The sequence below is a fragment of the Palaemon carinicauda genome, chromosome 18, assembly GCF_036898095.1.
Source record: "Palaemon carinicauda isolate YSFRI2023 chromosome 18, ASM3689809v2, whole genome shotgun sequence".
Taxonomy (NCBI): domain Eukaryota; kingdom Metazoa; phylum Arthropoda; class Malacostraca; order Decapoda; family Palaemonidae; genus Palaemon; species Palaemon carinicauda.
The window spans coordinates 70,587,155-70,602,038 of NC_090742.1; the positions used below are offsets into that span (position 1 = coordinate 70,587,155).

Here is a 14,884-nt window from a genome sequence, read left to right on the forward strand (position 1 = left end):
TTTAAATTTAACTTTTTTTTTTTTTTTACTAAAAATTTTAAATTACACCTTATATGAACTGTTGTTTATTTGTTGTATAACTACATCCTCTGCATTTTAAATCAAGTTCTTGAACTGTTCATTAAAAATTTACAAGTGGAAAGGTCTCCAAACAGCTTCCCTCCACAATAACACTATGGTTCCTGTGCAATATTCATCTGTAAGTGCAAACCATAACAGTGATTTGACTCAAACATGTTGCAAGGAGGAAGGTAGAATGTTCATTACACCATATTCATTCATTCTAATGGCTACAACTACCATAACTTCTGGAGGGTCTGATACCCTTGTACATCAATTGGTTTTCCTTTATAAAACAAAATTAAAACTTAACCTCTGAAATATATGGACCATTTTTTCACTTTTCTTTCTTTAAAAAGTACACATGGTGTTGTATGATAATCTGTCCATTCTAAAATTAGTTTTCAAAATAGTTTTAAAGAGGTTAAAGAAAACAGAAATATACTACATAACTACTAGTGCTAAAAGTAAAAAGGAAAGAAAGAAAGGGCTTCCTTTATGTGTAGAGGCTTTTACCCATTTTTCATAGCTTTAAAAACTAATGAGAGATAAATGATTATGTAGAATACTTCCTCACTGTCCAGACTGAAACTAATGCTCTTCAATTCTGACTAGCTTCAGCCATCTTAAAAATTGCCATGAACGCATGGTTACATTCTTACTGTACAATATTTACAAGAGAAAATATACTTTTTAGCAAATATAAACAGCAATTTTTTACATATATCTGTATGGCTAATGTCACATGTATAGATATTAAATAAGAGACCTTTGTCATTCGTCTGTTAATATAGTCATTTGTTAAAAAATATTTAAACATTCATTTTCTCCATCCGTATGTTCATTTAAATGTTGTTAGGTTTATTACTTTTTTTTATAGCCATATAAATAATTTGATCAGGACAGCCTATTTATCAGTTTTCAAAAGTGAATACTTATTATAAATTGCATTAGAAAACACATGCAATCATAACAGCACTGCCACCAAGAGCAGTCCCCTTCAAAACTGATCATACTTTCCTGTCAAATAGATATTTGAAATAGAGACCATTGGCTTTGGTTCGTATCATTTCTATTATGTACATAAATCTTTCTGCTGTAAAATTCTAAATAAATAAAATCCTTTAATTACCGAGCACTGTCACAGGAGTGCATGCAACTTCAGACAAACAGAAAATATTACAATTTGTTTGGAAATCTTGGACTGTTTTAATATTATACGACCACAATACAGTATGGTATAGAACAAAAAGTCTTGCAACATATTACCAATGAACTTGCTTCTCAAGGAGGCTAAGGTTTTATTGTTCAGTAATCCTTAAATTTCAAGCCAGCAACATTCATTTTGCATTCACATCATAATTAATGACCACTTTTAAAATTTATTACTGCAAATATAAAGGCCTGCTTGCTAGGTTAATTTAAACCTTATTAATGCTTTTATAATTGTCATGACAGCTGGAAGTCCTTGAAGCAACCCAAGATGTGAAAAACAATGCCAAAGCACATATTGTCACGACATTGCTATGTAGCAAAACTGCAAACCTTTTTGTCAATGTGGTCGCTGAGGAACTTGAGGTCTGTCTTGCATTCTGGGGGGGACAATTGGTACAGGTCGCCTGTAAAAGAAAATACATATTAATAAAGAAACAAACTTTTAGAAACTATCCTGTTATATGTAAATTATGCTATGTTAAATGTTAAAATTATGGTTAAACATTATATTAGCATGAATTCCCAATAAAAAAATCAGTTTTTTCATGACATGACTTGTTAATTGCAATACTGTATGTATACAGTATATATACAGTATATATGGAAAAAATGGCATTCAAACAAATCATGCAAGTTACTTATCTTTTGGGGCCTTTGGACCAACTTTGGTTGAAATATAAAACAAAGTCGAAATATTCACTTGATTAAAAAATTACTGTACATAAATGTTACAGTATTAAAAAATCATTATACAGTACAGGTATGAGGTAAATAATAAATAATGACTTTTGTATAAGTTTAGGGCCTTTATTTTACAGTGGCTTGGTTTAACAGTAAGATAGCACAGAGTAACAAGGACAAACACCCTGGACAACCACATACTCAGGAGTCCCAGACTTTTCCAACATTCCCTCTGCTTGAGATGTATTTGCATTTTTAACATCAGATGAAGCACATTCTGTTCCTCATCACAACTAACAATTTTTAAGTGTTTGGGCTTGCCTATTTATTTCTAAGAAAATGCATTGAATTTTTAAGAGAATACTTCCACTGTTTATATTACATACTGTATTGTTTACTTACAAAATTTCTTATTAGGTCAAGGTAAGACGGTAACTACCAAACAACAATCAGAAAAATCCATCTTTAATAGCTTTTCTGAGTTGCAATATAATAAAATTGCTGAAAAAAAATCTACCTTCAATGATAAAGTTATTGAAAGGCAATTTAAGTTCCATATTTCTTTATTCATGTCATAATAAAAATGATTGGTCTGTTATTGAGTTTGCAAAACTAAAGCATAACTTTAGTAAAGACTGTATTCTATGTAAAATTCACCGGAAAAAAATATCCTCCTAAACCTTGCTTGAGTGATAATACTGTATATTGTATTTGGTAGTATATAAATGACAAATTAATGTTGTCATAGGTATGCATTCTACATGAAGTTAATAATATTGTGCTACTTTTGAGTTCATGAAAGAAATTACTCCACTAATTTAAATCACAATGATATTCAGTACATTTTAAACCATGCAAAGAATATAATAAACTACCGTACCTTGATTCCATTTCTTTAACCAAGATTCAAGTATTTCATGTTATTTATCATTATTTTGTGTGAGTCTGCAATCAAATAAAATCATGAATACTTGCATAATAGAGCATTTATTTCCACAATTTTTCAATATGTTGACTTACTAATATTGTAGATGTTTCAATTTGCAAACCAACTTTGTTTGCTTCAATGGTCAGTGTAATCGTACATCAAATGTTCTCAAGCAGAGTGCTGGCACTTCAGAGTACTAGGTTATAATTAAAATATACACAACAGGTTGCCTGCATGCCAAGCACCCATATTCAGCTAATAACTTCTTAACATGGGTGGTAAAGAGCTTTAGTATTCCATTATAAAATGTGGAACTTTGTGTACCAAGTGATTAGTCAACCACCTAACAATCATACCATCAGTAACTTCATCTATTTGGTGACTAGTTGATCCCTAACTATTAATATTTTCTCTCTATACTTTTAACATATTTATGGATATCCTTACCGTATCTCCAAATAACTTTTCCAATTAGCCAAAACAAAACCATGAGAGAACAAGGTACCACAGGAGTAGAGAACTATGCACACACAAGAGGAACACCAACCAGATACTAGGAGCCTACATGGTTTATATTATTGCATCTGATAGCCACTTCTTTGAGGAGTTGGACTTCAACACACTTTTGTTTGATATCCGTCTTTAGCGAACATGAAAAAAAAAAATCTTAAAAACCAATTTTTACAAGCCAATAAAGTGTAGCAAGCCCTCTATTCACCAACATTAAGATGGCAACAATATTCAAAATTCAGAGAATTATGTACAGTATACTTGAAATTTCTCGTGTCACAGCGATTTACTTTCAATGCCCAATTAAACTTTACGAATAAATTAATTTCTAGTGCACAGTAAACTAGAGAGCAAGTAGCATAAAAGTTCAGAAAGAAGCTGCCATTCCCTAGCCTTTTCTTACACAAATAAATTGGATTTCAAATGTCAGGATCAATAAATGAATCAAAATCCCAGTCTATTATGTAACAGTGAGCCCCACAACACAAAGTTTCACACATTCTATTACAAGCTTTTATATAAACTCTGAAATCTCAACATACAGTGGTATGAAACAACAAAGATAGAGCCCTATTTGTAGTTTAGTATATTATATTCACTTAAAAAATTCACTTTATGCAACATAATTCTATATCTCAAGATGGGCTTTTTTTTTTGACATACACACACACACAAAAAGAAAAGATACAGTAATACAATAAATGGGTCATTTTACATTAGCATGCACATCATGTGAAGTTTCATGTACAAATGCATTAACATAATACATGGTCACTCTTCCATATTCATCATCCTATATATACATACAGGGAGTCAGAAACCCTGTTACAATATAACTACAGGCACCACATGTGTGGTATAATCACGTCAACAAATACTGTGCAGTACTCATTCATTGCTAAATCATTAAGAGGCAACAAGTGACGGGGGAAATGGATCATCACTTCTCCTTATGCCACCAAAACAAAAGTGCAGCACAACACCAGTGCATATACTGTACTCCCATTCAAAGATTACTGCACTATACATCACTAAAGATAACTTCTTTCTACACAAGTATGAACCTACTTTTATCTACATTTACCATACATATACAGTACGCAAATTAAAGGAAAAATTTTGCTATTAAATAAATCACAAGACAAATTGTCTGTATGTTAAAAATGTTATTTTATCAACATTTTTTACTTTTTGATACTTTGTTACAACTACTGGTGGGAAACTATAGAACCTGAATAAATTAACTGGTTTCTTTGGCTATTTTTTCTTATTTCTTTTCTAATTAACTTTCTAAAACTAGAAAACTGACTTAAGAGAATTCGCTGCATGGAAATATTTTTTAGTTGTAATTTAAACCCTTTTGTTTTTTTCACAAATAATTTCCAATAAAAAGATGTTAAAAGTAAATCAATTAGATTATGAACCAATAACTTTTACTTGATAAAGAAACAAAATAAAGCTGCTGAATGCAATACAACATAATTTGTTTATCCATTGCTGTAAAGATAAAAATAATTTAAAGTATCTGATCATTACATTGCAGACATCATACTGTGGATGACATTAAATATCATAAAACTTTTTTTTCAAGGCCTCTTCATTAATTGGAGGTAAATAGCTGTAAGGTTGTATTGCTAGGTTTTAAGGTTCAAACCTTACAAAATAAAAATTAAGGCATCTTGTCCTTGTCTACTTTTGTAAATATACACTAACTTAAGCTCTATATATAACTGAAATGATGACTAATATACTTTGCACTTGAAACTGAAATAGCTGGCAAGTGAAAATATTTAATGGATTTCCCATATGCAACTACTTTTGTTTAAATTTCAATAATTGCAAAACTTTGCCTACAAAAACCTTTGGGCTCTTTTAGCAACAGCAACGAAAATAAAAATCAAATATACTTATTCTGCTATATACAGGATAGCCACAAGCACTTGAAAAGCATAACAGATAAAGAAAGGAAAAGTAGAAAAACCAAAAATTAATAAATAATCCTTTAGATCATAAAGTAAAGATAAAATTTGCAAACATGACAATGACTGGAGAACAGGCACAAGTGGACAGATGGTATTAGTACTCAAAAAGAGCCAGGTTACATTTGCAATACTAGTGAAAGCAGTCCTTTTAACAAACTTCTTTCTCCAAGTAAACAAAACCTACCAAAAAGGCCTGGGTCCCGTATCAAGCTTATATGTACATAAATTATAATTATTTACCATACTGAAATAAACTAGTTCTTCATATTTTAGACAAGTTTATAGCCAACACACAAATGATATTCAATGACCATCCTGAGTATTTCATAAAAATTTTGTCAAATAATGTGCAGTTACATACTATACTGAAACTTGTAAAATATCTTAAATATTCAACTTTACTGGAATGTATTTCTGATATGTGGAGGATATCAAACTAGCAATTCATCAAAATTAAACTTAGTAAGGCATTGTATGAAATAAATATAAAACTAAATACCTTACACATTTACAAAGCAAAATACAGCACAGAGATAAACTATTTAAGAACATCATTTCACTTAATGAAACTCAATATTTGCAAACAAGAATAGACAGACCAAATAAAAACATTACAAGCAGCAATTAAAGTGTTAACCTTAACCTTCAAATGAATACTTAACCAACTTAACGTGAATGATCAACTTAATACCTAATCTCCACAGATTGCCAAAAAAATTACATTATATGAGAGCAATATAACTGTCATAAAGCTACATAAAATGTGATTCCCCAAAGCAATATTCAAATAAAAAGTTATAAAATGTTGTCTTGATAATTAAGCTTCAAAGCAGATGTGGCAAATCAAGCTCTTTCAGTTCATCATTATTCATCTTGAATTAACTACGTTTACTTCTTGAAGCCAAAGGAAGAGAAGAGTTCGTTGGTGGCTGCATTCACAGCAGCACCTGCTGCTGCATTCATGGCTGCCTGCTGCACACGTTGGGAAAGAGGGGCATTGGTGTTCCCGCCACCTCCTCCCGGTCGGCTGGATGAGAGGGAGGGAGGGAGGCTATCAACGGCGGCTACAAACAAAAGGGGGCAGTAGCATCACGCAAGAGAAATGTTAGTGGCTAGGACCGTTAGTAGTAAATGCACAAATGTTTACAAGTGAATGCATGATCTACTTTGATGCCCACCGTACATTTCCTTCTAAATTTACACAAGACATTTATGAAAAGTTATATAGTAAATGATTTTCTACAATGCAATTTTTCAGTAACCCCCTATATTTACCTGAATCCTGGGAAAAGAAATTTTTTTTACCTATCCAAACAGCCCTTATTACCACCTAAAAGATTCACACACTTTCACAGCATTCAATTGCAATATGACAAAACTGAAGATTCCCAATATTTCAATTGTGTTTAGACATACAAAACCACTTATTTCTGCAATTTGAAAAAAAAAAATAATTCAATAAAATTATTGAAAATTATGAAAATTGAAAATAAGATAAAAAATTTATCATTAGATTGGTTTAACTAGAACTGCTTGATCAAAGATCTTAACTGTGCTTCAGCTGACCATTCTTTTTTTTTTATATACTGTACTGTACTGCACATAAAATGTGTCAAAATAGGGACATGGATTCTGGAACAGCACAAATTTTGAATGTAGTGTTAACATGCCTTTCATTAGTGCACCCTCTATCCCATCTAAAAAAAAAAAAAAGTTTGTTTTTATAAATCTTTCTCTGTAGAGAATCAAAATGTCCTTTTTCAATAACACTCATAAGTCTTACTTTGAATAGCTATCTTTTTAGCATCAAACAGAAGAATGAAATCTAAAAAGGTCAATGCATATATCAGATAACATAAAGATCACTAACTTTCAGATATGGGGGATACCTAAGGTATGGTTTTTATCTAGAAATGTGTTACTTAAAAAGACTTTTTACAGTTTAGTACCATTGTAATTCATTGGGAAAGAAAATTTAGTTTCTGGACACAAGGTCCAACATAATTGATGCACTAGCAATGGATCGAGTGAATTGTCAGTCACAATGTACATACATACATATACCAAGGCACTTCCCCCAATTTTGGGAGGTAGCCGACATCAACAAATCAAAAAAAAGGGGACCTCTACTCTCTACGTCCCTCCCAGCCTATGTTTATATTAAATCAAATTTATAAAGCTATATTTGGTTTCATGGGTGGTAAGCTCTACCAACCTTCAGCAAAATAATTCTTTTTGCAATTAAAAACTTTAGCATATGGATTTTTCTTTTAAAAAATACTGGCTCATTTCTGCAGACCTAATAATGAAAAAACAGGTTCACCCCTTATGAATAAACAGATTGTCCTGATCTGCTTAAACTAAAAAAAATTTACTCTTCAATGACAATACCTATAGCTTTCCTTAACATGCTCAATTAATATGGCCTTAGCAACAATGGTTACTGGTTTAATACTTTTGGAACATTAACAAAAGAGCGAGAATGGGTTTCAGGTTGTCATATTATGGAGTTAAATGTCTGAAGGGGTATTGAACTGTTCTAAATGTGCCATAAAACATGATCGTGTCAAAAACAAAGACTAGACTAAGGGCAAACCCAGTGTCTCATGATATATTTAATCTATCACAAAGTCTCAAAAAACATCTGCTGCAGACAAAAATTCTAAACTATGGATCAAAAGAACCTGGCACAATATTCAATAAACAAACAAATTTTCCCATGCCTAAAGTCCAAAGAATATTTTGCCGACCACTAAGAAGCAACTGTACTGTATTACCTTCAGTACTCCTGAAGATTATCCATTGCGAAGGACACAGGTAAATTATTTTCAATTTGCCTTAGTTTGCTTTAAATTAAAATTAATTTCTATGAACCTCCCCTAATGTTCATATTGCTTCTGTCTCTGACAGCTTTTGTGTCTACCTGCAATATTACCCACGAGATATTTTTCCAGTCCACAAGTCAACCTGACAATAATTCTAATGTGCAGTCAAGATTGTTTTTTTTTTTCTTGGGAGTTTTTCCTTGTTTTTTTTTTCTTTCTTCAGTGTTTGTTTGTTCCTCCTCCAAACAGAAGTTATGTTTTTGACCCTGTATGACCGTTCGTTTATTTGTGAACAATTTCCTGGCCACAATTCTTCTCATAGTAGTGAAACTTTCAGGATTAATCGCTATGTTGAAACATGGAAGGGGTTAAATTTTGAAAGTCCTAGGTCAAAGGTTAAGGTCAAGCAAAAGATCGACAGAATTAACCATATCCTTAAACCCAATTTAACAGATGGTTGTCACACGGACTTCAAATATGCCTACAGTCTAAATTGATTCTCGAAAAAGCAAGCTGGTTTCGAGAAATGTGGCCGTGACGGAGGTCTGCGCATTCAAGAGTGCCTTTCTAGTTTTTTCTAATGGTTTAGAATGTCTTCTCCCAGACTTCTTAGAAACTGCAGTGTAGAAGATTGTGCAAGGGACTTTCCTTTGGGTGGGCATAATTAGCCTTCTCTGTGTAGTGCCGAAGAGAAATCTGTGATGGAATCGTTGTCAGGAGTGGTAAGGTCTCACTGTTGGTTTAAAAGGAGGCCACCAAGTCTTCAATTTAGGGTAAAATTTCAAGGTTAACCTACTCTGTTTCGAACCCCAGACTAATTTCTCAAGTGACGGCTAGTGGCTCTAGTGCAAAATTCAGTAAAGATTCTAATGGTACACAGCGCATCCCAGACTTGAAATCCTCTCATTGTGTCAATATATCTTTTACTTTAGGCCTTTCTGTTGCAAAACTCCTTCACATTCCCAGCCACTATTTCAGACTAGATTGCAAGACAATAGACCAAGATGGTAGGAGTTTGGATCATAATATCACTCCCCTCGATGAATTAGGACCCCTCAACAACCTCTTATCAATGTATGTGGATGGCATGGCAAATCATAAGATTCCTCCAAGGAAAAGCTGGTAATTCAAGTTCTCGTTTAATGTTGAACCCTTTTATCCAGCAAAGACGGATCAAATGTCCAATCTAGTTCTGTGTTACTATCTGATCTCTGCCTTCAAGCCAATCAACAAGGAAATTAAAAATTTGTATAAGACATTAATGAATTCATATCACTACAATGGCTTAAGGGCCACTCATGAATGCAGAGGTAAGGGACAGTGACAATGCCCTAGCAAACAGGACAATGCCTTAGAGACTAACCATATAGACATATGATCAGTGCCCAAGAACCTTTTCCAACTAACCTAGGACCAGGGAGGGCCAGTCAATGGCTGCCGATGATTCCACAGGTAGACCTATAGGCTCCCCCAACCCCCTTCCTTAGCTCACAAGAATGGTGAGGTTGCAGACAACAAGAAACTATTGAATTTGAGCAGATTTCGAACCCAAGCTCAGCATATTTCATTTTAATATTTGATTTCTTCCTGCATGATAAATTAATAAAAGTATTTTAGTCAATACATAATATACATAGTAACTTCTTTTAAACATTTTTATTAATGTATTGATACTACTATATAAAGGATTTATCACAGAGTAGTTTACGTATGTTAGCTATAAAGTTGGGCTGTTTTGCTTTACACGATCGGTTTTGAAAATCTTGGCCCACGAGAGTACTTATTGTGAACCTTGGAATAAGTGATTTACTATTTAATAGGTTATAGGGTTCTTTGTATTGCAAATGACCGAATCTGTAAAGACAGAAACCGCATCCTTAAGATCTATCGTCATCACGTTTATCATAATTAAAAATGAGATTTACCCCTGGCTAATTAGTCCAGCTCAACTTTTACAGATCTGGCCAAACCATCAAGTCTAAAGGTCTGATTGCCTGCTTGACTGTAGCTGTGGTCTCCGTGAACAATTTTCGTAACAAACTCATTTAGGGCTAACAGGTTTATGACTGGTCTCCACCGTCCAGATGTCTTTTCTATAAGAAAGAGTTACCTGTCACTTACCTTTTAGAGAGTGTCCTTCTCTAACATAGTCGGAACTTCTGTCCGAAGGGCTAAATCCTTCACCAATCCCTGGCAAAAGGACGGCAACGTCACTGGTGGTCAACATAGAGGAAAGGGAGAACTGATGTACGGGAAGAGGCATGTGAACCGAAGAAAGTCTACCAGCCATTGTTTCGCCCAGTGATACCACCATCTCAGTTGCAGGCATCCTCCCATATGTGGCATAGTAGGAGGAATGGTCCCCTAGTGAGGTTGTTGGCCTCTCCTTTTCTCCCCTACATTGGCCTCACCCTTGACACTGTCTGTTTTAAAAAGGGTGGTTTGTTCCACACCTCAGAATACATGGGGCGGGGCATGGGGCGTTTCTTGGTGCATGCCTATAGGCGAAGACCTTACCTGATCAAAAGTGGAGGTGGACTGTGGCCCTGGGGAAGGACACTTCCCCGTGCAGAAGGCAGTGCTGGCTGGCCTTCCTCCACTTCTCGGTTACTGTCTCTATTTCCTCTGTCTGAAACAGAGAAGGACCCTTCAGGAAAGCATTCTTGAAATTTAAAATTTCCCACCAGCCAATCTGTTTTGGAAATTGGAGGCCATGGTATCGCACCTCTTCAGGACCCAGTTTGCCCACCAACTGACCACTTAATTTGTCAAGGACTCACCGGTTCTGGTTCCTGTCAGGTTGATGTTCTTGAGTCTTCCTCTTGTCAGAGTCGGACAAGTCCTCCATGTAGAATAAAATCCAAAGGTGCCTGACCAGTGGTAAATCCAGGAGGCAGCCTGAAGAGTTGCCATTACTGTGCTCTCGTTGCTTGTAGCCTCCATTATCGAGAAAGTAATAGACTGTGTCGCTAGGCAGTCCGCAGTGACACCTGGGGCCAGTGCAGCAATTACAGAAGAGGTAAGGGGATAGGAGAAGCCTCCTGTGTACAGAAGTACGTCCTCTCTGACGTGAGAAAGCTAGAGGAATCATCCTAAAGGACTTCCCAGCCTTTAGGGAATCTTTTGTTGTAGAGACCTACGCATTGACTTTGTCTAGCAGTTCCAAGGACAGGATTAATGAGGGGAGCTCTAGACAAGGTATGGTGCCTCGAGGTGAATGACACAATCAACAGCAGCTTTCCTTCCCTTAGGAGGAGAATAAGGTGCATTAACCCTGCAAATGCATGATAAGAACTGCAAAAAGGTAGATTCTGACTTGCTTTCCCCATATTTGGAGCCTTAGGTCTAGCCGGGCGAGGAAGGGCGCCATCAGATTCATCAGGATAGTCATTCAATAATATCCCTGTCCAATACCACACCCGGTTGATATCGGGAAGGGTCAAAAGTAAAGCAAATCTCTTGCTCCTCTCTCATGGGAGGGGACCGACATCGAGTGGGACTGGTAACCAAAACTAAATCTAAGATCCCTTATTGCTCACGAGTCCTGGGTCTACCAGAGTGTTTGAGGGTCTTATGCAATACTGGACCTATCTTGGGGATCCTCTGAAAATCTTACCTTTCCTTGAAGTGTCCACCCTCAGAGAAAGGGGAGGTGGCCATCTCCACTACTTGTGTCCTCAGTGCTGTCTGATACTGACCAGGATCTGTTGCGATCCTGAGCAGGCTGTCGGCCTACTTCGTCCCCTCTCCAACTCTGAGGAGGGAGAGCGAGAGGTGGAAACCAACTCTATGGGTAATAATTGTCCACCAAGGTTACCCCACTGAGTGACAGACCACCAAGTCCAAGGGCTATGGTTACCTTGAGGAGGTGTCTCTTGCTGCCTTCTGACACTCCTCTGACTGTTGTTAAACATATCGGCACAATGTCCAAGTCCTGGAACTGAGGGAAAGCATGCCACTGTTTTCTGTGAAGATCCTCAACTAGGAGGAACTTCCCAACAATCGTCGCAATAACTATCTCCATTTAGTTACAAATATTATCAGGCGAGTTCCAAGTTAACTAAATCATACTCCTATTAAAGTATGAAATTTTGTATTCGTGTAGGAACAATCAAAAGTTTTGGAGATTAAATGTTTTTCAGTTTAAGGAAATGAAAAGCTAAATTACTTAAATTCTCGATTCAATTCTCTGCAGTAATTTTCCTTAAAGGCTGGGAAAACGATTCCTTAACCAGATGAATTATGCTCTCACTAGGTTCGACAAAAACATTAATTTCCAATATGTAGCACTTATTCTCAATAAGTGTCTTTTCTTTAGATATTTAAAAATATAAAGATTGATTTTCATAGCAAAATTTTCAAATATACTGACAATTTTCCTTCACAAATGCTTTACCAGTCCAATCCCTCAACAGTAAAATAAGAAAATGTTCATAACATTTACTGTGAGATGGTTTTACAAGAACTCAGGGAAGATTTTTCGCCCTAATGTCAGACCTAATTCATCATATGCTCCCAATCAATTTCAGTTTAGTACAGTGACAGATAATGCAGTCTTCTTAAACTAATAACGCTGTAGCTAGAGAAAAAACTATCCTCAAAATATTGCCTAAATTTCTTGTACTGTACGTTTCCAGATCTAATTTCATATTTCATTAATGTGATATTAGCTGCAACGGAAATATGTCGGCTGGCAAGACAAAATGATATGTCTGTGACTACTAACAGTGCAGTTTATCGACAATTTTAATTGTCATCAAGTGTGCCTTTGTGATCTTATGCAATAATAAGAATTCAATACCTTGCGCATGAATCTTTTGTGGAATTCCACACAGTATTGGCCAGCATCTCATCCTGAAAGTGACCAGGAGAAATAGAAATCCCTTCAAAAGGAACAATGCAAAGATTTTTAAGCATAAAATCAGTATAAAAACAAAACTGTTTATATAGTATGAAAAATTTCTTCCTATGCAATACTTACAGCATAGAAAACTCTTGAAATTTCAATGAAAGGAATGAGCATAGCTACTTTTACCTAAATGCTTTGCAAGATTGACTTTTACCATTTAAGTTTAAGAGGGATTTACTTGATGCTTTCCATTTTTAAGTGCCATGGTAAATTGATTAACTATAAGCATATGCTTAAGTGTTTCAAGTTCTGTGGACATATAGAAAAAATGCCACACAGTCTTCAAGTAAAACAAAACGTTCAGGGAATTGAGCAGTACAATTGAATATTAAAAACTATAACATTTGGTAGAGTGCTCTTCTTAGTTAAGCATACGGTACTTATAACTTTAATTAAGATCTCCAGTTTAAGTCAAACCGTGACCTACTAAACTTCTTGATTAAAATTCCAATGACAGTAGTAAAATAGTTCAGAAACATGAATAAGGGCATAGAGTTCTAGTCGGTAGGAAGAATGCTTGCTTGATTAAATTTCTTACAGAAGATACGCTTTAGAGGATAAACATATCTCAATAGAATACCACTTCCTTATAATAATCATCATCATTACCATGATTACAAACCAAGCTGCAACTACAATTGGATAAGCAGAATGCTTCAGGTCCACTGGACACAATAAGGAAAGAAGCCAAGTATGTACAGATAAGAGGGGAAAAATTAAATAATGAACTATAAAGAGAAAAGAAAATAAAACAAATTCAGATGAATAGTCACATATGAAATCAACTATGAAATAATTTACACCAACCTGCTAAAAATGAAAAAAAAATACACAAAGTTTGAACTTGTGAAGTTCAAAAGCAAAAAATAACTGAATAGGAGGTAACTTTAAATTTTACAAAAGTATTACTTGAGAAATTTACCCCCTAAATTTGTCATTCATTATTTGTTAAAAATAAAATAAACATAAACTAGTCTTGAATAATTTATGGTGATAGTAAGTACATGTGCATTAAAAGGGGAGCCCAAACTATATTGTATAATGCTATCAGTTTCTCATCAAAATGAGCTTTAGAACACTGGGTTTAATATACTTATAGATTTTATCATTGGCTTCCAAATTCCTTAGTATCACAGAATCATTACAGATGACTTGACCAGTTACTTGACATATATTATAGAGTATATCTAGGATCAGAATTCTCCTAGAGAATAAACCATTATGAAAGTGAATTTCCAAGGCCTTGTATAATAATGGCTTTTTGTCTTTCCTATATAGGCACTGTCCAAGAATTACTATTGCATAACTGAACATTGCCATGTATTTTCCGTTAAATAAAAACAAATACTATTGCTTTTGTCTTTTCTTTCAAGACCAAGTTCTTTTTCTAGTTATATAAGGAAATAGGGAGGCTGGGGTGTTATTAAGAGCAGAAGCACATGCAGTAATAGTGGATTTTCAACATTTCCTGGTGTGTTACCTAACCCACCCCAAGGTTAAGGTACAATGTATATATATATCATGGTGTCCATATTTCCTGCATTCTTACATCTAAGATGGTTCTGGCAAAAATAGACTTTTAAACTAAAACGTAGTTACTTTTAATGAAACTCGTTATTCTTGCTGGGGGATGCTGTAGTTATTTTTTTTTTTTACTGCAGTAGCCTATTGAAAATATCTATGCCTAGCAATTGGTTTGATAGGCATTTGAGACCTGTTTCAGCTTGCTAGTTCCTAATAGTATCTGCAACCTCACCATCCTTCGAAGCTAGGA

The 14,884-nt window shown here is 34.8% G+C and overlaps 1 protein-coding gene across 1 annotated transcript in view; it reads right to left on the bottom strand.

Moving 5' to 3' along the window:
* Positions 1-2,061: 2,061 nt before the first annotated feature.
* shi (dynamin-1 shibire) overlaps positions 2,062-14,884 on the bottom strand; it is a 227,030-nt gene continuing 214,207 nt past the window's right edge. The window contains exon 23 of the mRNA XM_068392510.1: positions 2,062-6,403. Coding sequence (XP_068248611.1) covers positions 6,265-6,403 — 139 coding nt within the window. The 3' untranslated portion in view covers positions 2,062-6,264. The remainder of the gene's footprint in view (positions 6,404-14,884) is intronic.